Source organism: Lissotriton helveticus, chromosome 10 (assembly GCF_964261635.1).
Source record: "Lissotriton helveticus chromosome 10, aLisHel1.1, whole genome shotgun sequence".
Classification (NCBI taxonomy): domain Eukaryota; kingdom Metazoa; phylum Chordata; class Amphibia; order Caudata; family Salamandridae; genus Lissotriton; species Lissotriton helveticus.
Genome location: NC_136071.1, coordinates 973,784,083 through 973,808,095, shown reverse-complemented (window position 1 = coordinate 973,808,095; position 24,013 = coordinate 973,784,083). Strand labels below are relative to the sequence as shown.

At 45.2% G+C, this 24,013-nt stretch overlaps 2 protein-coding genes across 3 annotated transcripts in view; both read right to left on the bottom strand.

The window, feature by feature from the left end:
- The window catches only part of LOC144785278 (uncharacterized), a 28,159-nt gene extending 12,097 nt beyond the window's left edge, over nt 1-16,062 (bottom strand). The window contains exons 1-2 of the mRNA XM_078664265.1: nt 15,259-16,062; nt 3,460-3,724 (exon numbers count right to left, since the gene is read on the bottom strand). Coding sequence (XP_078520391.1) covers nt 3,460-3,724; nt 15,259-16,062 — 1,069 coding nt within the window. The remainder of the gene's footprint in view (nt 1-3,459; nt 3,725-15,258) is intronic.
- ANKIB1 (ankyrin repeat and IBR domain containing 1) overlaps nt 1-24,013 on the bottom strand; it is a 580,820-nt gene that overhangs the window by 98,738 nt on the left and 458,069 nt on the right. The window lies entirely within an intron of this gene.

Here is a 24,013-nt window from a genome sequence, read left to right as displayed (position 1 = left end):
CTGGTTTGCACACGACAAGTACTTGTGATATTGTTTAGAGAAGGCTGAGTATTTTGCTTTATATGACAATAATTTGGTATGCTAGATTTGTAAACTGCCTCGCTAGTTTTGTGTGTATAGTGAGAGCATGGAACAACAAGGTTATCTTGAATACTGTGTCTGTTATTCAGAATGATCCTCGCACGTTCGAGCCATAATACATATGGAGCTGTGGCCACCTCTGATACTTGCGTGTTTCATAATCCATTGTGGAGGCAAAGTTACACACAGTTGGAGAACATTCGTATCTTGACAGTTTGTGGAGCACTGAATGTGATCCACCACTGCTGAGTACCAGAGGTATGGGTCTGCCCATGTAATCCTGTGAGACTTTCTGTAGTTATAAACTAATCTGCTAGGTAGGGAGGGTGAAATGTAGGTATATTTTAAATTTGTTTACCTTTAGCATTATAGGATGCTTTTTCCGTTTGTATTTCATAGAACAGTAACAATGCTGACAACCTTGTTTCTGATAATATGTTTTGGTTGTATTTTCTAAGGTACTGTGCATGAGATTATGGTGTTAGAAATAAACATTTCAAAGTTGCACGTGTTTTATTTACATCTTGTTTTGGACTGGTGTAAGACTATATTGAAAGAGTGTTTTTGTTATCCACTTTACTTCATGTAATCTAAGTCGCATGTTCTGGGTTGACTAGTCATTGGTGTTTTTGCACTAGGGCGAAGAACCAATGAGTCACTGATTGCTAGTTTGGTAGGGGGTTTGTGTAGTAAGGTGGGTTTTGGTACACCGTAATTCACTGAGGTCCTAAGTCTTTATGCACAGTTCTGTGTATGAGCAGAATTCCTGGAACAGTAGTTACAACAAAAAGGCTTGATAAAGGGCCTGCACTTTGAATACGAATATAAAATAGAAGAATATTGATAATCACAGCTAAGGAATGCAGCAATTAGATGTGTGTATGTGTGGATGATGTGTAGATTGAGTGGAAGATGAAAAACGTGAAAAAAAAAGAAAGGTTGGAGAGACGCAAACTAAACACTGCATTGTCAGTGAAGTGGATCTTTGGATTTCCAGGTCATTACACAGGTAGGGTGTTGGATTCCGCAGTGGGAGCAAGAGAAACTAGTACAACAATTAAGGAAGAAAGCTAGTGCATAAAGTACACACAGTTGGGCAGATTTACAAGGTCGTGGGAAAAATGATGCTAAAGTGGCACAAGGGGCTTGTAAACCTGCCGCAGTGTGTGGTAGAAAAGACGCAAGAAAGGACAGAAGTGTGCAAATTACCCACTGCTATTCATGGGTAGTAGTTACCAAGAAGGATGAATAAAGGGCCTGCACTTTGAATTTGAGTTAAAGAAGAATAGTTGATAAGCTTAGGCAAGAATGGTAGCAAGTAGGTGTGTGTATTTGTGGTTGTTGTGCTCATTGAGTGGAAGATGACTAGGGTGAAAAATTAGAGAGGTTGCAAAGATGCAAACTTTCCATTTCTTTGTAAAAGAAGTTGGTGTTTAGTTTTCCAGTGCATATATATATTCACTGAAAAAACCATAGGTTTCAGGCACGTTATAGTTAGGAATTAGCATTTAAAAAACCTTTGAAATTCACTGAAAAAACCATAGGTTTCAGCCACGTTATAGTTAGGAATTAGCATTTAAAAAACCTTAGAAATTCACTGATGTTATCAGTGATGTCATCAGTGATGTCATTTGAGATGTCATCAGTGATGTTATCAGTGATGTCACTGACCATGTGATGAGTGATGTAATATGTGACGTCATCAGCAGTGCATTGCGGGCGCGCGAGTTATAGTTAGCTGAACCAACTATAACGGGGGAATTTCAATGGTTTTGTACGAGAGAAATGTCCAGCTAACTATAACATGGGTGAAACCTATGTTTTTTTCAGTGAATTTCTAAGGTTTTTTAAATGCTAATTCCTAACTATAACGTGGCTGAAACCTATGTTTTTTTCAGTGAATATATATATATATATATATATATATATATATATATATACATACATAGATATATATACATCTACACACACACACCACATATACCTCCCACACACACTCAGATACATCTGCTTCTAAACAGTCATTCGATCAAAAAGGAAAATGCTACTTACCAGTATGCATCTGTTCTTGGCATGTTGGATGGAATGTTGCACAATGGCAAAACACTCACCCCCAGTCACAGATCTGGGTTTAAACCGGTCCTAGGATGCTTGATTCCGGTCCAGGGAAGACGTGGCTTGGCAGTTCTGTCTGGAGTTCCCATGAGGCACAGGGTCAAGACTGATTTGCATATGGCCATGTCTGAACTGGGGTGGCTTGGTGAGCAAAATAACGATGGATTAAACCCAGATCTGTGACTAGGGGTAATGTTTTGCCATTGTGCAACATTCCGTCCATCATCTTGTGTGTTTTGCTGTTCACCCTATGTGGGAAGGGTATGCCCAGACGTGGGTCCCGTGCTCACTACACCACTGGAGTCAAGCTATCCTGGCTGAAGACGGCTGATAGCCAGAAACCGGTCCTATAATGCTTGATTCCGGTCCAGGGAAGACGTGGCTTGGCAGTTCGGTCTGGACTGTTCCCATGAGGCAGAGGGTCAAGACTGATTTGCAAATGGCCATGTCTGAACTGGGGTGGCTTGGTGAGCAAAATAACAAAGTATTAAACCCATATCTGTGACTAGGGGTGAATGTTTTGCCATTGTGCAACATTCCGTCCATCATCTTGTGTGTTTGGCTTTTATGAGCCAGTCGTCGAGGTACGGGAAGACATGGATGTGTTGTCTTCGTAAATGCGCTGCCACCACTGCTAAGCACTTGGTGAATACTCTTGGTGCTGTTGTGACTCTGAATGGGAGTACTTTGAATTGATAGTGCTGTCCGTCTATTACAAATCTGAGATACTTCTTGTGAGCCTTGTGAATGGGAATGTGGAAGTATGCGTCCTTGAGATCTAAAGTAGTAAGGAAGTCGTTTTGCGACAGAAGCGGAAGGACTTGTTGCAGTGTGACCATGTGAAAATGGTCTGACTGTATGTATATGGTTAGCGGTCTGAGGTCTAGAATAGGCCTTAGAGAGCCGTCCTTTTATGGAATCAGAAAATATAGAGAGTAAACCCCTTTGTTTTGTTGGTGCAGAGGAACTGGTTCTATTGCACTTTTTTGTAGCAGTGATTCTACTTCTTGCTTTAACAATGCTAGATGTTCTTGTGACATTGGGCGCTGTTTGGGTGTTAGATGTTAGTTCTAGACAGTAACCTGATTGAATAATTTGTTGCACCCACCTGTCTGATGTGATGTTGGTCCAGGCAGGAAGGAATTGTTGCAGTCTTCCCCCCACAGGAGTGGAATGTTGGGGGGGAAGGGGAGGAAAGTCATTGGGTAGGGGTAGAGGCAGAGCGGGAGCTGTTGGATTTGCCTCTGCCTTTGTTGTTGTTACCCCTGTAACCCCCTCTTTGGTAGCCCTTAGTGAATGAGGATTGGCTAGGGGTTTTGTAAGAGGTGGAGGGACTTTCGGAGGAGTAGCCTCTAGTGTTGCCTCTGTATGATGAGCGACGAAAAGAACGTCTGGGTGCTTGGTGTTGCAAGGCTCCCATAGATTTTGCTGTATCGGTGTCTTTTTTCATCTTTTCTAAAGGCACGTCCACATTTGGGCTGAATAAATGTGTCTCATCAAATGGCTGATTAAGGATAGAGTTTTGTTCCTCTGGTTTAAAACATGAGATACGTAGCCAAGCATGTCTACGTAGGAGGGTGCTGGTATTAATTGCTCTTGAGGCGGTATCTGCCACATCTAGGGCACAGCGAATGGAAGTGTTGGTAATATTTTTACCTTCCTGTATGAGTTCATTTGTCAGGTAGATTCTGCATTATGGACTCTAGTTCATCATAATGAGCTCTGTCATATCTGGGCAGCAACGCTTGGGTGTTGGCGATGCGCCAGATATTAGCTGCTTGAGACGCTTTTCTTTTGCCTGAGGCGTCAAGTAGCTTGGATACCTTGTCTGGTGGTGAGGCCTCACCTGATGTCTGAGAATTAGCACGTTTACGTGCGTTAGACACTACTAAAGAGTCTAATGGTGCTGGACCTTTCATATAGACTGGATCTGTAGGGGCAGCTTTATATTTTTTCTCAATTCGAGGATTGAGGACCCTAGCTCTGACGGGGTCTTTAAAAACCTCTGTTGCATGTTTGATTACCCCCTTAAGCATTGGTAAAATGGCAGTGGACCTTTGTGTGTTATCAAAAGTGTCTAGTAGGAAATCTTCCTCCACCACATCTGTGTGTAAGTCCACCCCATGATATTGAGCAGCTCTTTGGACTAATAGGTTAAAACCTATAGTGTCCTCTGGTGGGGATGGTCTAGAAGCGCATATGTCGTCTTGTGGGACATAAGGCACATCAGGGGTGCTGTAATCATCCCATGAATTTGGTGACTGAGGGGGACTACTGGTCCCTGCTGGGTCATGTGCACCTCCATCTGTGTCATCAGAGTCTGTGTCTACATCATCTTGTGGATCAGGGGATGGTGTAGGTGAATGGTGAAGTGGAGTAGGTGTAGGAGGGGGAACAGTATGGGGAGGTGGAGGAGAAGGCACCCTTAATGGAGAGGTTGCAATGTCTCTCTTCTTTGGAGGAGGAGGTGGTGCTGGCGCATCAAGTGGTCTCTTTTTGGAACTGAGAGTCAATTGACCAGTCTTAGGATCCTTGACAAGAGTTTTTTGGTTAGGATCAGGTGTGAAAAGTTCCTCTGAACAGGTCAGATCCTTTGGTGTCGAGGTTTTCGGCTCCGTAGTTTTTTTCGGCACCGAGTCGGTAGCTGATTTTGGTTTAGAAGTGTGCCATTTTGAAGTGTCCTTTACCGGAACCTGTTTCTTCGGTTCCGGGTGTTTTTTCGGTTCCGAAGCGTGTGAATCTGGAGATTTAGGCATTTTTTTAGTTGGCTCCCAATGCTGTTTCGGCATCGATGAGCTGCTGCCAGTCTTCGGTGCCGTGTGCTTCGGTGTCGGAGCAATAGTTGGCGTGGTTGACGAAGATGGCTTTTTCTTCGTTGTAGGTGTAGGAACGGCACTGTGGATAGGCTGGCTCGAGCCCGAGCTGCCTGAAGGCTTAATGGGCTTCTTTGCCAGGCCCGAAGGCAGGGCGTGGGAAGCAGTCTCTCGGTGTGCACCCGGGCCCAAAGGTGAGGGTGTGCCCGAAGCCTTTTTAGAGGGTGTCGAGGAAGGGTTGGGGTCGACGATCTTACTTACGACCGGTTGAGCTGGAGCGACTTCCTTGACGTCGGAGTCTTCGGCGTCTTCGGAGCTGGTACTCTCTTCGGTGTGCTGGTGTTCTGGTACATCGACGCCCTCTTCGAAGATGCCGTCGGGGATCGAAGCTGACGAACGGACCATTGTTCTTCGAGCTCGTCGGTCCCGGATCGTCTTGTTGGAGCGGAAGGAGGCACAAGCGGAACAGTCTTTAGCCTCGTGCTCCGGTGAGAGGCAAAGGTTGCACACCTCATGTAGGTCGGTGTGGGGAAACTTCGAGCCACATCGTGGACACTTCTTGAATGGCGTCCTTTCCATGAGCCAGGTAGGTCTGAAGGCCTTCGACGACGACCGAAATCGAAGACTTCGAAGGTGAAGAATCGCGTCGATGTGGAGCGCGATCGAAACAATACCGTCGAACTGGGTGAGGATTGCGCGCCGAAGGAAATTCGTTTCCTAACCGGAACGCAGGAAACACATCCGAGCCCGATGGCGGAGTCACCTATCTCGTGACTTCCAAAGAACTTTTCAAGACAACAACAAACTGCAAACATCTGTCCCCAACACTAGGTGGTGATCTATGCACAGTGTGCAACTCTGCAGCTCTACATGCCAAGAACAGATGCATACTGGTAAGTAGCATTTTCCTTTTTGATCGAATGGCTGTTTAGAAGCAGATGAATCTGAGTGTGTGTGTGGGGGGGTATATGTGGGGTGTGTGTTTTCTTATTGGCAGAATCAATAGACCTTCCGTGTTTTTCACTCTTTAGGCAAAAGACAAAAGGGGAAAGTACAGTGCTTCATGTAAAGTTTACCTCGAGTAATCTGTGTCAAGAAATACAATAATTGCATTCAAGGGAAAGGAAACACAAGGAGATGATGGACGGAGTGTTGAAACTTTTCAGACACTCACTCCCAGTCACAGATCTGGGTTGAATCCATCATAGTTCTTTAGCTCACTTCGCCACCCCAGTTCAGACGCAGCTATATGCAAATCAGTCTTGACCCTGTGCCTCATAGGAACATTCCACCCAGAACTGCAAGCTATGTCTTCCCTGGACCGGAAACAAGCATCCTGGTACCGGTTTCGGGCTGAAAGCCCTCATCAACAAGCTTAGCTTGAATCCAGTGGCAAAGCTAGCAAGGGACCCACGTCTGGGCATACCCTGCCAAGGAAAAGGAGTCAGGCTAAGGTTTTGATGGTGGATAAATATATTACTTGCCTGTAACTTCAGACCACTTGGCCATATGGAGTTTAGCATTTATCCCTCTAAAAATATTCAGCTTCTTGAGATGGCATTCCCCAGTAACAATAAGGGAAACATTCTTAGTTTCCATCTTAACAACGAATGCAGATTCTTTCTTTGTAATAAGTACAGTAACAGATACGCATCCTCTCTCCATTGTTGAATAACATTAAAAATATTAATAATTATACCTTGCTTATTTCAATTGCGCTTCATCTTGCAGTTCTTGCCAATTTAGAGGGTTGTGTCTTGGGGAATAGATATGCTTGAAAAATATGACAGCAGAAACCGAGGGAGAGAAACTCCACAAGACGAAATCAAAATATATTAAAATGTTAACAGCAATGAGCCCAGAGGATTAAACCAAGATGAGAAAATGTCCATGCACTTGGAAAGATGAAAGACTATGCTAAAAGCAATCCTTAATAGATAATTTATCAGTTGGATAATTTTTCCAGTTCAGAAGGAACTACAGTACAACAGAAAAATATGTTGCTCAATCTGAGGTCCTTGGAAACAAACTGATTGAAAGAAAATACACAAAAATTACCAAGTGGACTAATTTGTGTTATAAAATAAAGTTAAAATATATCTAATATGACTACCATATAGAAATATTGCCAATCTAAGAGGCCTCCCATTAGTTGTCGGTCATTTTCCTTGTAGTTAATTGTAATATGTGCGATTCAAACAAATGTAGTAAATCCGACAATTTGAGTATATGGGAATAAAGGAAGCACACTAATTGCATTTCTATGTTTATTAATACAGACTTAGGAGCATACAGTGGGAAAACCAGTAGGAGAGTCAAAATCGCGATAAAAGCGTATGACAGTAAACACTTACCAACAAGCTGATATCTCATATTAAGAGAAACAATCCACAATTACTGGAACTTACATTGATAGTTTTAGAACAAAGCACTGGTCCAATGGAAAATTTAGACAATTATATCATGGCGAGGTTGAGCTTCAGAGAGGTGCAGGACAGCCAAGTCTGGATGAGGAGCAGGCAGTGTTTGAGGCATTGGATGTCTGCAGCAGAAGAGCCTTTCAAGTAAAGCTGTGTGTTGTCAGTTGACTGGTGAATTTTTGATGCTCACAAAACTAAAGGGAGGTCCCCTTACCAATCCAATCCGGGACGGGGGTGAGAGGTTCACAAATAAAAAGAGTCCCAGTCGAGAAAGGGGCTATTAAATCAAGCTAGGCATAAGTGTAAAGACTCAGATATAGGGGATGCGCCAACTGCGACAATATCCTAAAGGGTGATTGCATTGTGCAGAAAGAGGTCTCCATCAAAATCAAACGTACAGACGTACGAAACGTCACGTGGTACGGGAATAGGGAGCGGATTGGTGGCCGGCAAATATTTAAGCTCCCGGGGATGTTTTTTCCATTACCAGGAGAAACTACCGAATACATACGGAGCAGGGAGGCCAGAGGAAATTTTATCGGTGAGTGTCATAGGTGACCCGCAAGGAGCCCGTTGTGCCTGTTGAAACTGCGCTCTGACTTTTTAATGCCCAGTCGGCTATGTGTTATAGTAACAGGAGGCTCTGTATATCACGAACGTCGGTGATTGAAACTAGTGGCATAGTGTTTAACACGTTTTTAACCAGATCGAACGCTACACAATATAGTGAGTAGCGTCTCTTATAGTGTGATTTTAAAACACCCCTAACTTGCCCTATTAAAACTAGTGCCATAATGGTCAGCACATTTTTAACTAGACTGAACGCGTCGCAATGTAATGATGAGCGGCACTTAAATGAGTGATTTTAAAACACCCCCAAATTGTCAGATATTGCAGTGTGGTTTAAGAAATAACTTATCAAAAAATGTTTTTTGACTTAACGATGTTGCGATTAGTTATATTACCGTTCTAAAATACGGATGTCTAAGCCAAATCCGACCATCGGCTAAATACACGATGGCATGCAAATGATCTAACTTTAGTCGACAATTTCGATCAAAACACACTTTCTGGGTAGATTATGTATAAATGCCTACAACTGCTAGAAAATGTCTCTTGATGGAGATCAGCGGGATAGGGACCAACACGAGTGTAGCACAATACCTAAACAATGAAAATATAGTTTAAATTGAAGAACTAGGAACCGTTTTTGCTAGGTAAACATCCCACCATTTACTCCTACAGAGTGGCAAATATACTACTTTAAGACAGGAGGACAACCCCTTTACACTATGTGCCGTTTATAGAGGCAAATACCTGATTACGGCTGCAACGATATACTCCCTTGCCTGAGTTTAACCGGTAAGCGTTGTATTGTAACTTTGGGGTATAATTAAAGATGAAATAACACAATTAGTGTGTAAAAATGTTTTTGTTTACTTAAAACCCTTGTAGAATCTGCCATATGATAGTAATCATATACCGGTGGCTCCGCTGTACATTCTTGAATCATCATACCCACGTGTTTGAGGTACATGTGTGACAAAAACTTCTTTTGATTATATACTTTTAGTTCCTTGTAATCTCAAGAAAAACTTTTCATAAATCATTTACTATTGTGTATTTCAAAGGATATTGACACAGAAGTGATGATTGGTACCCACACATTTCCACTTGGGTCCTGACAACTTAAAGAACTGAAAATGAAACCAAGATTATTTTCTGGTATCCCCTGAAAGTTTTAGATTGAGGTATGTGATCCAACCAAAAGACCCTTTGGAGTTATAATAGCAGCCCTTGGGCAAAATTATGAGTTGAATATAAAATATGTGAACAGTGGATAGAGATATATTTTTCTCTGTTAATATATTTTTCTCTGTTAATGATGATATTGTTTTTGAAATGTGACTCAGATAGAACTAAGATGCCATGTATATGTGCTGATTCTAAAAAAATGTTAAAAAAAAAAAAGAGAAATTGAAAAATAGTGCCACCTCGTAACTGTGATAACATGAATGACATTGTATATGTGTGTAATCATACGCTTTTTGTTATTTAGAATTGTCCTGAAGAAGGTGTTTTTACTCCCAAATAACCGAAACGCTGCGTCGACAACTACTTCTCGTATATATAAGAAATGTTATTTTAACATGTGATTTTAATTTATTGTCTTTTATGATTTTGTAATACACAATTGTATAGTGTACCTAATAAAATGTTGATGATTTTTTAAGAGAAACCTATGTATTTTTGACATGTTTGTTGTCTATAGCAGTTTATTGGTATGGTGGTCCTAGCATCTCTATCTGAGTCTTTAAACTTATGCCTAGCTTGATTTAATAGCCCCTTTCTCGACTGGGACTCTTTTTATTTGTGAATTTTTGATGCTGCTATCAGTAAGTAGAGCCTCAGGGGCTGAATGTAGAAGATGGAACCCTGGGCAACTCAACCGCTAGTAGGGATATTCTGGAACCTAGAGGTACCCATGTGAAAGAACTGCGGATGGCTGGCTAGCTAGCATCACCAGTAAAAGTTGGTGCCACTTATTCACACTCAAGGTTTTAGGGTATTGATGAAGGTAGGATTCTCAGTGGTGTTGCAGAGAACTGAGAGATCAGCAACCTCATAAGGCAAGGGTCACTATTGTATGTGGTCAGAAGGCATGGTCTATGACTCATAATGTAGCTGTCTTCATGCTGTAGTGTGGGCTGAAGATGGATTGGTTGACTGAGGATGTTTGGTCTTTATGTGATAATGGAATTGTGCATAGACTGCTTTTTCAATGATCTTGCAGACAAATGAAATGAATGAAATGAAAAGGAATTTATAGAGCGCGGTAGCTGCCCTGAGGCGTCCTAGCGCTTGAAACAAAGGTGCTTTCTGGTCAGACTGCTTACATCGGGAGTTTAGTCCCATTTCTTGAAAAGAAGGGTTTTTAAATGTTTACTAAATGAAAGTAGGTTGGGCTCGGATCTCAGGTGGAGGGGGAGAGAGTTCCACAATTTAGCCACGTTATAAGAGAACGACCGGCCCCCACATCTTGATCTCTTAATCGTGGGGACTGTGGCAAGGAAGGCAAAAGCAGAGCGAAGCTGTTTGGTAGGGTGGTAGGGGGTGATTAAAGAATGGTTAATGACCGCACCGTTTTCCAAAATGCTTGATGTGAAATGCAGAGAGTTTTAAAATTAATTCTTTCCCTGACAGGAAGTCAATGAAGACTTCTTAGGCTGGGTTTTGCTGAGAAAAGGCGGGGGAGCTGAAGCAGAGTTCGAGCAGCATAGTTTTGTATTATCTGGAGCTTTCATAGGGTATATGCAGGTGCTCCTAGGTAAAGGGCATTGCCAAAATCAAGGCGGGACTGGATTAGGCTTTGGACCACGATCGGAAGAATCTTTCTAGGAAGTCTGAGAAGGCCAAAGCAGGTGGCTGATAATTTGGCTGCCTGACTGTTGAAGCTGCGAGATTTGTCCAGCCAGACACCGAGGCTTTTTATAGTATCTTTGGGTGTGGGGGGAAGACCAAGGCTGGCGGGCCAGATTGAGTTGATCGTGGGGGAGACGGAGCTACCGAGGAGCATCAGCTCCGTTTTGTCTCCATTAAGTTTGAGACATGAAGAGGTCATCCAGTTGTTAACTTCTTCTAGGCAGCCCCTCAGGTTGACCTGTGCTAGTTGGCTGTCTAGCTGATTGAGGGAGACCACTAGCTGAGTGTCGTCGGCATATGTGATGATCTTTATACCGAACGGATGGACAATCTCAGCTAGTGGGCTCATGTACACATTAAATAACGTAGGGCTCAAAGATGAGCCCTTCGGCACCCCACAACCCAGGGGTTTGCTAAGGGAGATGGTATCACCTTCGAAGACCTGAAAGGAATATGCTACTTACCAGTATACAGCTGTTCTTGGCATGTTGGGCTGCTGACATTCATATCTGTGCATAGATCGCCGCCTAGTGTTGGGTCCGGATGATTGCACTTTGTTGTCTTGGAAGAGTCTTCGAAGTATCACGAGATAGGTGACTCCTCCCCTGGACTACTGTGCGCATGGGCATCTTCTCCATCCTCAGATTGTTTTTCGCCATTGTGGCAGAGATGGAGATAGGAAAGTAAGAGATGGCCATGCTAAAGATAATTATTATTGTATTTTTTTTTTTTGCAGAGTTTTATATAGCGCGAACTAGACCCGAACTGAATCAGGTATCAGAGCGCTTTACATAGCACCAGTTACGTTACATGAGGACACACATTCAATTTAGGCACGGGGAGATTAAGTGATTTGCCCGGAATCACAGGAGGTTTTTGGAGTCGTTACCGAGACTCGAACCCAGATCCCCAGGTCCGAGATCGAGCGCCCTAGCCGTTAGGCCATCTCCTCTCCCTGGTAAAGATAATGCTGCAGCTGCGACAGGCACCGGGGAGGAGGGCGGGTGATATGAATTTCAGCAGCCCTACATGCCAAGAACAGATGCATACTGGTAAGTAGCATATTCCGTTCGAGGCATGTGGGCTGCTGAATTCATATCTGTGTATAGACTGTACAGCAGTATCTCCTCTAGCGGTGGCTACCTGTGCCAGCTGCAGCAGTTTGAAAAAGAGTTTTGAGGACAGCCTGGCCTACAGCAGCTTGCTGTTTTGCTTGCACGTCTACACAGTAGTGTTTTGTGAACGTGTGTATGGTGGTCCATGTGGCTGCCTTACAGATGTCTTCAAGAGGAATATTTCCTAGGAAAGCCATGGATGCCCCCAGTTTCCTTGTAGAGTGTGCTCTTGGGGGGACGGTTAAAGTGCGTTTTGCCTTTTGATAGCATATTTGAATGCATTTAACTATCCATCTGGCTATTCCTGACTTTGAAATAGGATTTCCTTTGTGTTGTGGTGAAAAAGCAACGAATTGTTGTTTTGTCTTTCTAAATGATTTAGTTTGGTCTACGTAATAAAGTAGAGCTCTTTTTACATCCAATGTGTGGTAGGGCTCTCTCAGCTACTGACTGTGGATTTTGAAAGAATACTGGCAGTTCTATTGATTGATTGATAGATATGGAAATTGGATACAACCTTAGGCATGAACTTTGGGTTGGTTCTAAGAACCACCCTGTTGGCATGTACCTGCATGAAAGGTTCTTGAATTGTTAGTGCTTGTAATTCGCTCACTCTTCTGAGTGAGGTAATGGCAACTAAGAATGCAACCTTCCACGTTAAGAATTGTAGTTCGCATGAGTGTAGAGGTTCGAAAGGAGGGCCCATAAGTCTGGTAAGTACTATATTTAGATTCCAGACTGAGGAAGGGGGGTGTCTTGGAGGGATCACCCTTTTCAAACCCTCCATGAAGGCTTTAATTACTGGTACTCTAAACAGTGAAAGGTGTTGCCTGTTTCGAAGGTATGCTGGTAAAGCAGCGAGGTGTAGTCGTATGGAAGAGTATGCTAAGTTACATCTTTGTAGATGCAGCAGGTAACATATAATGTTTTGTATGGAAGCGTCTAATGGGTTGATTTGGGTATTGTTGCAGTAAATAACAAATCTTTTCCATTTAGCTGCATAGCATGCTCGTGTGGTTGGTCGGCTTGCCTCCCTAATGATGTTCATGCAATCTGGGGGCAAGTTAAGGTATTCAAATTCTAAGACCTCAGGAGCAAGATCGCTAGGTTCATCTGATTGGGATCTGGGTGTCTGATTTCTCCATGGTTCTGAGTTAGAAGATGGGGTGCAAGGCACAGTCTTTGATGAGGAACTACTGAAAGTTCTAGGAACGTTGTGTACCACGGTTGTCTCGCCCATGTGGGAGCAACTAGGATTAGCGTGAGAGTGCTGTCGCAGTTTGCGTGCCACCAGCGGGATCAGCGGTGCTGGGGGAAAAGCGTACGCAAATCTGCCTGACCAGTTCATCCATATCGCATTGCCCTGTGACAACGGATGTGGGAATCTGGCGGCAAAGTACTGGCATTTGGAGTTTTCTTTTGTGGCAAACTGGTCTATTTCTGGGTGACCCCACTCTTCGAAGAATGGCTGGAGAACTTGGGGGTGAATCTCCCATTCGTGTAGTTGTTGGCTGTGCCTGCTGAGCAGGTCGGCAATTTGATTGTCCTTCCCTGGAAGGTGTTCTGCTAGGAGAAAAATGTTTTTGGGAATCGCCCACTTCCATATGCTTTGTGCCAGATGGGACAGCTGTGGAGAGTGCGTTCCTCCCTGTTTCTGGATATAGTACATTGCGGTCATGTTGTCCGTACGGATCAACACCGTCTTGCTGTACAAGTATTTCTGAATGCTTTCAGGGCTAGGAATATCGCTAGCAATTCTAGTTGGTTGATATGCAGCTTTTTCTGTTTGGTTGTCCAGAGCCCTTGTACTGTGTATTGAAGGAGATGGGCTCCCCATCCTGTCAGTGATGCGTCCGCTGTTAGTACTAGTTGTGGAACCGGCTCTTGGAACAGTCTCCCCTTGGTGTTCCACCACTGCAGAGAGTTGTGAGCGCGACGACTGTCTACCAACACTAGGTCTTTTAGTTGTCCTCGGGCCTGGTTCCATTGCCGTGCTAGGCAGTCTTGTAGTGGGCGCATTTGAAGTCTGGCATGGGGGACAATGAATATGCAGGAGGCCATCATGCCTATGAGCTGCATAAAGTTACGAGCTGGCAGAGAGTGTTGTGGCAGGAATTTGTGCATGAGTATCTGCATGCTGGCTATCCTTGCTGAGTTTGGATATGCCTTTGCCACTGAGGTGTTTATAGTGGCTCCCAGGTATTGCTGTGCGTGGGATGGTTGCAGATGCGATTTTGGGTCGTTGATTGAAAACCCTAGGCTGTGTAGCAACTGAAGTGTTTGAAATGTGTGTGCTGCACACTGTTGGTACGATTTTGCTTGTATTAGCCAATCGTCCAGATAAGGGTACACATGGATGTGTTGCCTTCTGAGATGTGCTGCCACTGTCGCTAAGCATTTTGTAAACACTCTTGGAGCCGTGGTAACCCCGAAGGGCAAAACCTTGAATTGGTAGTGTTGACCTTCTATTGTGAACCTGAGATATTTTCAGTGGGCTGGATGGATGGGTATGTGAAAATACGCATCTTTGAGGTCCAGTGTTGCTAGGAAATCTCCTTGTTGGAGCAACGGGAGCACTTGCTGTAGTGTGATCAAGTGCTCCGATAGTATATATTGATTTAGGGGTCTGAGGTCCAATATTGGTCTGAGGGAACCGTCCTTCTTGGGAATAACGAAGTATAGAGAGTATACGCCTGTCCCTTGCTGGTGGAAAGGGACTAGCTCTATGGCCCCCTTTTCCAGCATGCATTTCACCTCTTGTTGGAGCAGGGTGATGTGTTCCGTGGACAAAGGACGATGTCTGGGTGGTATGTTTGGTGGTGTAGAAGTCAGTTCTAGGCAATAACCAAACTGGATAATTTCTCTCACCCACCTGTCTGTGGTAATTGCGTGCCAGACAGGTAGGAGCTGTTGGAGCCTGCCTCCGACCGGTGTTAGGTGGTCTGGAGGCAGCGTAATGAAGTCACTGTTTTGTGGCAGTGGAGGCTCTGGTGTTATTGCCTCCACGTCCTCTTCCCTTATTATTGTTGCCCCTATAACCGCCTCTGTTTGTGTTTTTGTTGAAGGAACCTTGTGTGTTACCTTTGTATGAGGCAGATGTTTGCGAGGTACTTCCTCGTGTAGTTGCCCTGTATGAGGAGCGTCGAAAGGAGCCTCTGTGTTGCTGAAATTGCAATGCCCCCATTGATTTTGCGGTTTCTGTGTCTTTTTCATTTTATCCAAAATGGTATCGACAGCAGGGCCAAATAGAAAATCCTGATTGACAGGTTGGTTAAGAATGGTGGACTGCACCTCATTCTTAAAACCGGAAATACGCAGCCATGCATGTCTGCGTAGTAAGACGCTAGTGTTAATTGACCTAGCTGCGGTGTCTGCTGCGTCAAGCGCGCATTTGATGGAGGCGTTTGTTATAAATTTTCCCTCCTGTATGAGGTCATCAGCTTGTGCTTTAAAAGGCTCAGGTAGGTGTTGCATTAGGCTTTCGAGCTGATCATAATGCGCCCTGTCGTAACGAGCCAGTAGGGCTTGTGTATTAGCAATCCTCCATGAGTTGGAGGCTTGTGCTGCTACCCTTTTGCCTGATGCCTCCAGTATTTTTGACTCTTTATCAGGGGGAGGTGCTTCCCCTGTTGTTTGGGAGTTGGCCCTTTTACGTGCATTAGCCACTACCAGTGAGTCTAGTGGTAACTGGCCTCTGATGTAAGTAGGGTCTGTAGGAGCTGCCCTATACTTCTTTTCTATTCTGGGATTGATTACCCGTGCCCTGGCTGTATCCTTAAATATGTCAGGTGCATGTTTTAGAACTCCCTTTACCATGGGAAGTGTTCTAACACTTTTTTCTGAAGTGGGGAAGGTATCAAATAAGAAGTTTTCCTCAACAGGGTCATTATGCATGTCTACATTGTGGAATTGTGCTGCCCTGTCTATGAGTTGATTGAAGACTATGGTGTCATCTGTAGGTGATGTATTAGTAGGATAAGAGGGTACATCAGGGATGGGGTGGGTGTTGTAAGGGTCTGTTGGCTCCTCCCATGGTTCCTCTTGTGGTTGAGGATCTGGTGGGAAATCATATTGAGGCTGTGGCTCATCCTCCATGTTACCCTCATTGTCCCCGTGGTGAGAAGGAGAGTAAGGAATGTAAGGATTAAAGGGTGTAGTAGGCACGATAGGCTGAAAAGGGATGAAGGGTCTAGAGGGAGAAGTCCCAAAGTCCTTTTTCTTTAATGGAATAGGGGAATGAGAGCCAGAGTCCAAAGGCCTCTTCTTTCTGTGCAGGATGGTAACTTTACCAGTCTCTGGATTAATGTATATCTTTGCCTGGTCGTCTGATGGATCTGGGTGGAAGAGTTCTTCCTCCACAGTCCTGGGTTGAGTGTTAGACTTCTTTGGGTCGGTAACACCTTGTTTTTCGACGACTTTTGGTGTTTTATTGGTTTTCTGCGGCTCGGGCCCTTTTTCGGGGTCGACACGATTTTTGTGCTCCGTAGGCTTTTTTGGATGAGTGTCCTTTTCCGAGTCGAAGTTCTTTTTCGGATCGACTGGTGTTTTCGGAGCACTTATCTTTGGGTCGACAGCTTTTTCCGGCCGTGCTACGGGCTTCGGTACGGCACCCAGCTTGTCGGCGCCTTTTGCCGGGTCGACGGAGTTTGGACCAGTAGGCTTGTTTCGATTTCGGAGCCGTGCCGGATGGCGGGGCTAGCAAATCTTTTTTATGATCTTGGCTAAGGCCTTTTGGCGATGCCTCGACCGGAGCCTTCGGTAACGGGCTAATTGGTGTCGGGGCAGTGTACTCACGATTTGCCCCGGTGGGATCTCGTCATCGGAGTCCGAGTAGTCCTCGACGGTGACGATCTCTAGGTCCAAGTCTGGAGCTTCCGGTAGTTCCTGGTCATCATCGAAGATGTTGTTTGGTTCCGGTGCCTGTCGCTGCATCTCTTGCCTAGCGGCCCGTCGGATCCGTATGGTTTTCTTCGCCCGAAACTGGGTGCAGGCCAGGCAGGTTTCTTCCCTATGGTCTGGGGAAAGACACTTGTTGCATACTGAGTGTTTGTCAGTATGTGGGAACTTGGAGTGGGATTGTGGGCACTTTTTAAACGGGCTTCTTTCCATCGACGGTCGGCTCACGTGGCGTCAAAAAGGCCCAACGGCCCGCGTCAACTACCGAGAGGAGATGGAAAGCTGGATCGAGTAGAGAGGTACCGAACAAGAACAATACCGTAGAAGTCGAAGGCCTTTTGGCCTTTAGAAAAGTTTTGTTTCGATTCCGAAGTTGGAGTTTTGGAGTTAGCATCCGAACCCAATGGCGGAAAAAAACAATCTGAGGATGGAGAAGAAGCCCATGCGCACTGTAGTCCAGGGGAGGAGTCACCTATCTCGTGATACTTCGAAGACTCTTCCAAGACAACAAAGTGCAATCATCCGGACCCAACACTAGGCGGCGATCTATGCACATATGAATTCAGCAGCCCACATGCCTCGAACTGATCGGTCGCCCAAGAAGGATTTGAGCCAGGTTATTGCTGTCCCTGACACTCCCAAATTAAGGAGTCGGTGCAGTAGAATTCTATGGTTCACCGTATCGAAAGCGGCGCTTAGTTCGAGGAGGATGACTGCCACTGATCCCCCCCGATCCAAGATCCCCCTTGCTTCTTCCGTTACCGCAATCAGGGCGTTTCAGTCCCATGCTTGGGGCGGCAACCCGTCTGGGAGGGGTCGAGCAGATGGTTGGTCTCGAGGAACCCAGTCAGGTGCATATTGACGTGCTCCTCGAGGATTTTGCTCTTCCAAGGAAGCAGGGAGATGGGACGATAGTTACTGGGGTTGTTGGGGTCCAGATTTGGTTTTTGAGGAGAGCTTTTACCATCGCTTGTTTCCAAGGGGAAGGGACAATGCCTGAGGATAGAGAAGCATTGAGCAGGTCAAGGATGGTAGGGAGAATGCAGTGGGTAGCAGCGACCAGGGTACGAGGGGGGGCTGGGTCACGGGGGGAAGCCGGACTTTACTTGGTGCATAATGAGACCGAGCATCTCTAAATCCAGGGGTTGGAAGTTATCAAGAGTGTTAGGAGAATGCGGCATAGGTTCCAGGAGGGGCGGGGGGGTGCAGTCGAGGTGGAAGTCACTGTCGGTGGCGGGGAAGGAGGTGTAGATTTGTTGAATTTTTTGGAAAGAAAATTCATTCTGCCAGATCATTGCAGCGAGATTGTATGTTATGAGTAGGTGGCGAGTTTTGAGGGAGCTTAGTGAGACTTTTTACAATCTGATACGTTTCCTTTGGCTTGGAGGGGGCTGCAGTGATTTTTTCTGTGTAGAAAGCGGATTGTGAGGTTTTGATCTAATTTTTATAAGACCTTATCGCTTCCCTATATATGATTTTGCCTGAAGGAGAGTAGTCTAGTCGCCACTTCCTTTCCAGTTTTTTGCACTGGCGTTTCATCTCCTTAAGTCCAGAAGAGTGCCATGGTGCAGTTTTTAGGTGTCGTTTGGACTTAGTGCAACGTATAGGGAAGTGTGGAGTCCAATGAATTTGTGATCCAATTATTATAGTTGTCATTAGCTGATATGGGATTCTGATTTTCTGGAGGTCTGGAGGTTTCTAGGGCTGCAATCCAGTTATCTAGAGGAAGTTTCGACCAGTTGCGCGAATTTCGTGGGGTTGAATTCGGGAGGAGGGGGTTGTGGATGTTCCACGTAAGAGGGATCAAAAAGTGATCAGTCCACGGGAGAGGGAGGGGGGAGCCTGCCTTGAGGTCTGTGCAGTTACTAAAAACAGGATCAAGGAGGTGTCCTTTGGCATGAGTGGAAGAAAAAACAAGTTGCTTTAATTGTAGAGCAGAAAGACTGGCTATCAATTCTGATGCAGTGTGATCTGAGTTATCATCAAAATGAATATTAAAGTGCCCTAGCATAGTGCAGTTTGATGGGGTTGTGGCTAAGTTGGCGACAATTGAGGGTAAGGTATAGTGGAACTGTTTTATGGTTCCGGGTGGGCGATAAATAAGTATTCCGGAGAAGCTGCTATTGGGGGAAAAATCAATAGAAAAGGACAGGCTTTCACAGTCTGGGATTAAGTCAGAGGAGCAGCGGCAGGTGTAACGGTCTTTACAGATAATTGCCAAGCCACCCCCTTTCCGTATGAATGGTCTTTCCGTCTGATCTGGTACCCTTGAGGAAGTGCTTGCACCAGGTCTGTTTCTGATTCTGTGGTTAGCCAAGTTTCTGTTAAGAAAAGGGCATTTGGAGAGGATTCCTCTAGGAGCATGGCGATTTCTATGCGATGCTTGGGGAGTGACCTGCAATTCAGGAGATAAATTTTTAGCTCGGACCTTTCTTTTTTGTGGTGAATTGAGCTAAGCTCAAAATTGCATTGGGGACAGATGGTAGGTAAGTCCAGTGGATGCCATGAGTGGTGGCATGGGGCCTTTGTAGTAGTTCGTATTTTGAGGAGTGAGTTGGGGCTGTAGCTCCTGATAGAGCCGGAAGAATGTGCAGCGGTTGTGGACCCTGGCCCCTGCCGGCCGCGGACGACCGCAGACGGGCTTGCCTTTGGCGCGCCCGCTGCGCGGACGCTGCATGGTTGGATTTATGCAAGTGCAATGATCTGGGGGCGGAGCTAGCGGCAAGACCAGAACTGGAACGCTAATCTTCAGGCGGGTCGGGAAAGATATCTGATCCCCGCCTTAGCGATTCCAGTCCGGGCCAAAAGTGAGTAAAATATATGTTAAAGCACAACAATTACGCAGAAGCAAGGAACAGAGACACCTAAAAGTTTTTAAAAATTGAGGCACAACCTCATCATAACGATGCGGGCAGCTAGTCAGTTACCTACAAAGGCTATGTAAGCAGTGGGATGGTAGTTAGCAATGCCATCAGGCTCTAGTGTGGGTTATCAGAAATTGGAGAATTTGGCCCCTTGAAAGCTTCTGGGAAAAAAGCATGGGCGAGGGAGGTGTTGACCATAGAGAGTAGGAATGAGAGACCGAGAGGAGTGCGTGCTAGTGAGTGGGGGAATCCCCTAGTTGGAACTAAAACCCTCACACACCCAGCAAGCTAGGTGTCATGCTTCATCATATGGGTTCTGCTCCTCGTCAGACTGGCGCTGCAATGTCTGACGGGCTCCCGAAACCGGGGCTCTTTATCGGAGATCTTTTGTTCCCGCCATATGGTGCATGCGTGTGAGAGGGCGTGGGGAGTGTGGTCGTGACGTGAAAGAGAAACTAAAAAAGGTGAGTCAGTCCACAACCTAATTTTATTCTCGTGGTAGACTCCCTTGGTTAAAAAAGGGGGAGGTGGTGTATGAGGGGAGGAAATAATGCCCTGAAACTATTAGAGCAAAATTAGCTACTACCCTCAGTTATGGTCGACATGTTTCATGCCTGATGGCAATTCTTCAGGACCTTGGTAGATAGTACCACACAGTAAAAAAATTGTTGAGTGAAGGGTAAAAAACTTGCAATGTGGTATACAACCTTGTATGGTCAGTAATACCGGAGCGCAGGCCGATTGGTCCTGCTGCAGTATTGTTACCCCAGAAGATTCCCTGAGGTACCTTACAGTCTGCTCCCGTGGGACCGGCTGAGAAGGTATGGTACCTTCGGCGGCAACAGTCCTAGCCGATGCACCTACCCCACGAGCGGCGTCGGAAACACAACGCAGAGCAGCTGCTCTGCGTTGTGTTTCCGACGCCGCTCCGGTATTACTGACCATACAAGGTTGTATACCACATTGAAAGTTTTTTACCCTTCACTAAACAATTTTTTCACTGTGTGGTACTATCTACCAAGGTCCTGAAGAATTGCCATCAGGCATGAAACATGTCGACCATAACTGAGGGTAGTAGCTAATTTTGCTCTAATAGTTTCAGGGCATTATTTCCTCCCCTCATACACCACCTCCCCCTTTTTTAACCAAGGGAGTCTACCATGAGAATAAAATTAGGTTGTGGACTGACTCACCTTTTTTAGTTTCTCTTTCACGTCACGACCACACTCCCCACGCCCTCTCACACGCATGCACCATATGGCGGGAACAAAAGATCTACGATAAAGAGCCCCGGTTTCGGGAGCCCGTCAGACATTGCAGCGCCAGTCTGACGAGGAGCAGAACCCATATGACGAAGCATGACACCTAGCTTGCTGGGTGTGTGAGGGTTTTAGTTCCAACTAGGGGATTCCCCCACTCACTAGCACACACTCCTCTCCGTCACTCTTCCCGGGGAACTTTGTACACTCTCTTTGTGTCACTAGTCTATGGACCAGTACACTGGACCCCGTAAAATATCGTCCTACCCCAGTCCCCCTTTTGTATAGATAGGAATGAGAGACCTTCTTTGGACAGGGGTTCAATTAAGCATGAGGGTAAGTCATAATCATATGAGGCTTTGAGGAAGCTGACAATATGGGCAAGGTGTGCAAGAGATAGGGGTTTGGAGGATGACTACTGTGGAATGCAGGGATGAAGTGGTGGACATTAAAGTAGTAGAAGCAGGTCTTGTTTTGTTGTTGTGCTGCCAGATTATGTGCATTTTATTACTGAAACAGAGGTTGGATATCAGCTTCCAAATTGAAGGTTAAATGCAAAGTGCTTGGTTACAATGTGTCATACTCAAATGGCTGCTCAGCAAATGCCATCTGTGGAATCAATAACGTTCTTCTCTTAAGTACATGGCTAAATTCAAGAGGCAAAATTCTACAAATAGAACAGACATCCTAAATACAAAAAAAAAACAAGGAGCCAATATGCACATTAGGGGAATCTCTCCCTAGATTAGGTCTACCACATTTGAAAAATGTAAGGATGAGGAGGGGATGGAAGGGCAGAATGGTGGCAAGACAACTAAAATCACTGCATTCAAATCCTTCTATGGAATCTGGACAGTAAATCAGCTAGCCAGTTGCGCACAAATTATTCCCACATAAATTGAAAGCTTGAAATGTAGGACACTTGGCGTGGCGCCGAAATAGTCCCTATTTATTAAAAAGGCTGCCCCTTCAACCGTCTAACTACAGGCCTATCAGCCTGATAGAATTGACCCAAAAGTTGTTGGGTCGGATTATTCTAGATAGAATCCAGAGTTGGATGGATGAAAAAGCAATTCTGTCTCCTTTCCAGGCTGGTTTCAGGTCGGGTACATCAACTGTGGACCAGTTATTTAGACTCCAGGTTTTATTCTGGAAAACTGTGACTGTAGAGGGTGGCAGCCTCTACATGATCTTTGTTGACTTGCGGTCAGCATTTGACCTGGTCCCCAGGAATAAATTGTGGAGGGTACTACTTGAACTTGGCATACCACGCTATCTCCTGAACGTTCTAATGAGGCTACACAGCGCCACCTATGCGCAGGTTAGGTGTGGGAAGAGTGGTGGTTTGTCAGCTAGTTTCTCGGTGAACCAAGGGGTTCGCCAGGGATGCGTTTTGGCCCCAACTATTTTTTCCCTGTACATTAATGGACTAGTTAACCATCTTCTTAAAGCTAAATACATAGATGCTCCGTGGTTAGTTACAGGACGGGTGCCTGATTTGATGTTCGCGGACGACACTTTGTTTCTGTCCAAGACATCAACGGGCATACAACGTACCTTGGATGGCTTCGCAGACTTCTGTGCGTACCTCGTAGATTCCGGAAAGAGAAAACATACAAGCGCTCCTTCTCAGGAATGGCACCCAGGATCTGGAATGCGCTCCCTCCTGAAACCAGGCTTATCTCCTCCACTGCACTCTTCAAGAAAGAGGTGAAAACCATCCTTCTGGCCAAGATCTCCTGAACCTTATAGGTGCTGGATCAGAGACTCTGCATTGCTCTGTATCTCTGTTCACCTGGTCCTTTGGCACTATACTTCTACTTGATGGGGGACATTATTACGCTACTCTCTTAATACCGACCAATATATGATACACTTTGGGTTACTGATTCACTCTCCCGATGCCCCCACTCAGTGTTCTCTCTACACTAAGTCATTGGTATAAGCCATCCACACACCCAAGGTGTACCTGAACACCTCTGTAGTGGGATCAATGACTGGTGCCGTCTTATATTACTTGTTTACCTGTTTGTATATTGATATGTTTTATGTATGTTATTATTATCATACCATGTCAGTGACTATTATTCTGCTTCCATTATCTCTGCTCACTCCTACTGCCCCTACCCTGTCATTGTGAAGCGCTCTGATATCTGTAAGGATCTTGTTTGCGCTATATAAAACTTTGAATAAATAAATAAATAAAATAAATAAATAAATAAACCTTGACAAAACTAAGTTTATGGTTTTTAACCCCCTGCGACAGACTCGCCCGAATCCTTTGCTGGGTGGAACCGCTTTGGAGAGAGTTAAGATCTTCGAATATCTGGGCATTACATTGGGTGAACACCTAGATTGGGATTCGCAGTTGGCGAAAGCTGCACTTAGGTTAACAAAAGTTACTGGGGGGATCCAGAAACTACACAGAGAGTCTGGGTTTAAACCAGTGGCTCCAGTCATCGAAATGTATAAGGTTCAGGTTAGATCGGCAGCATTATATGGGGCCGAACTTTGGGGCCACAAAAAACCCCATAGCCTAGCCAAAGTAGAACATGCATTCATGAGAAATCTATTGGGCCTTCCTGTGAGTACCCCCCCTTGTGCCCCTTCGCATGGAACTTGGATTACTCCCTATTGAGGAGGTTATGTCATTACGCCCCTTAATGTATTGGAAGAGACTATGGTCCGTGCCTGAATTAGAGTGTTATAAAAATGAATTCAGGGATATCTGGGATGCACTGAAAGGCAAGAACATTGGGTGGCTGACTCATATAGAGGTTTTTAGTTCATGGATAGGTTTACCGGAAGTCTGGGATGCTCCCGATGTAGCCTGCCTGGGGTTAACTAAAGTCGACCTGCGCTCCCACTACAGGAACTACAATTTAGCATCCCTACACATGAGCTCTTCGGGGGGAAGATTGACTACTGAGTTCCTCCAAGTCAAAACAGATTATGAAAAGGAAGAATTCTTAGACTCGATATACCCTGCAGCTGCCAGAAAATTATATGTGCAATTCAGAATGGGTA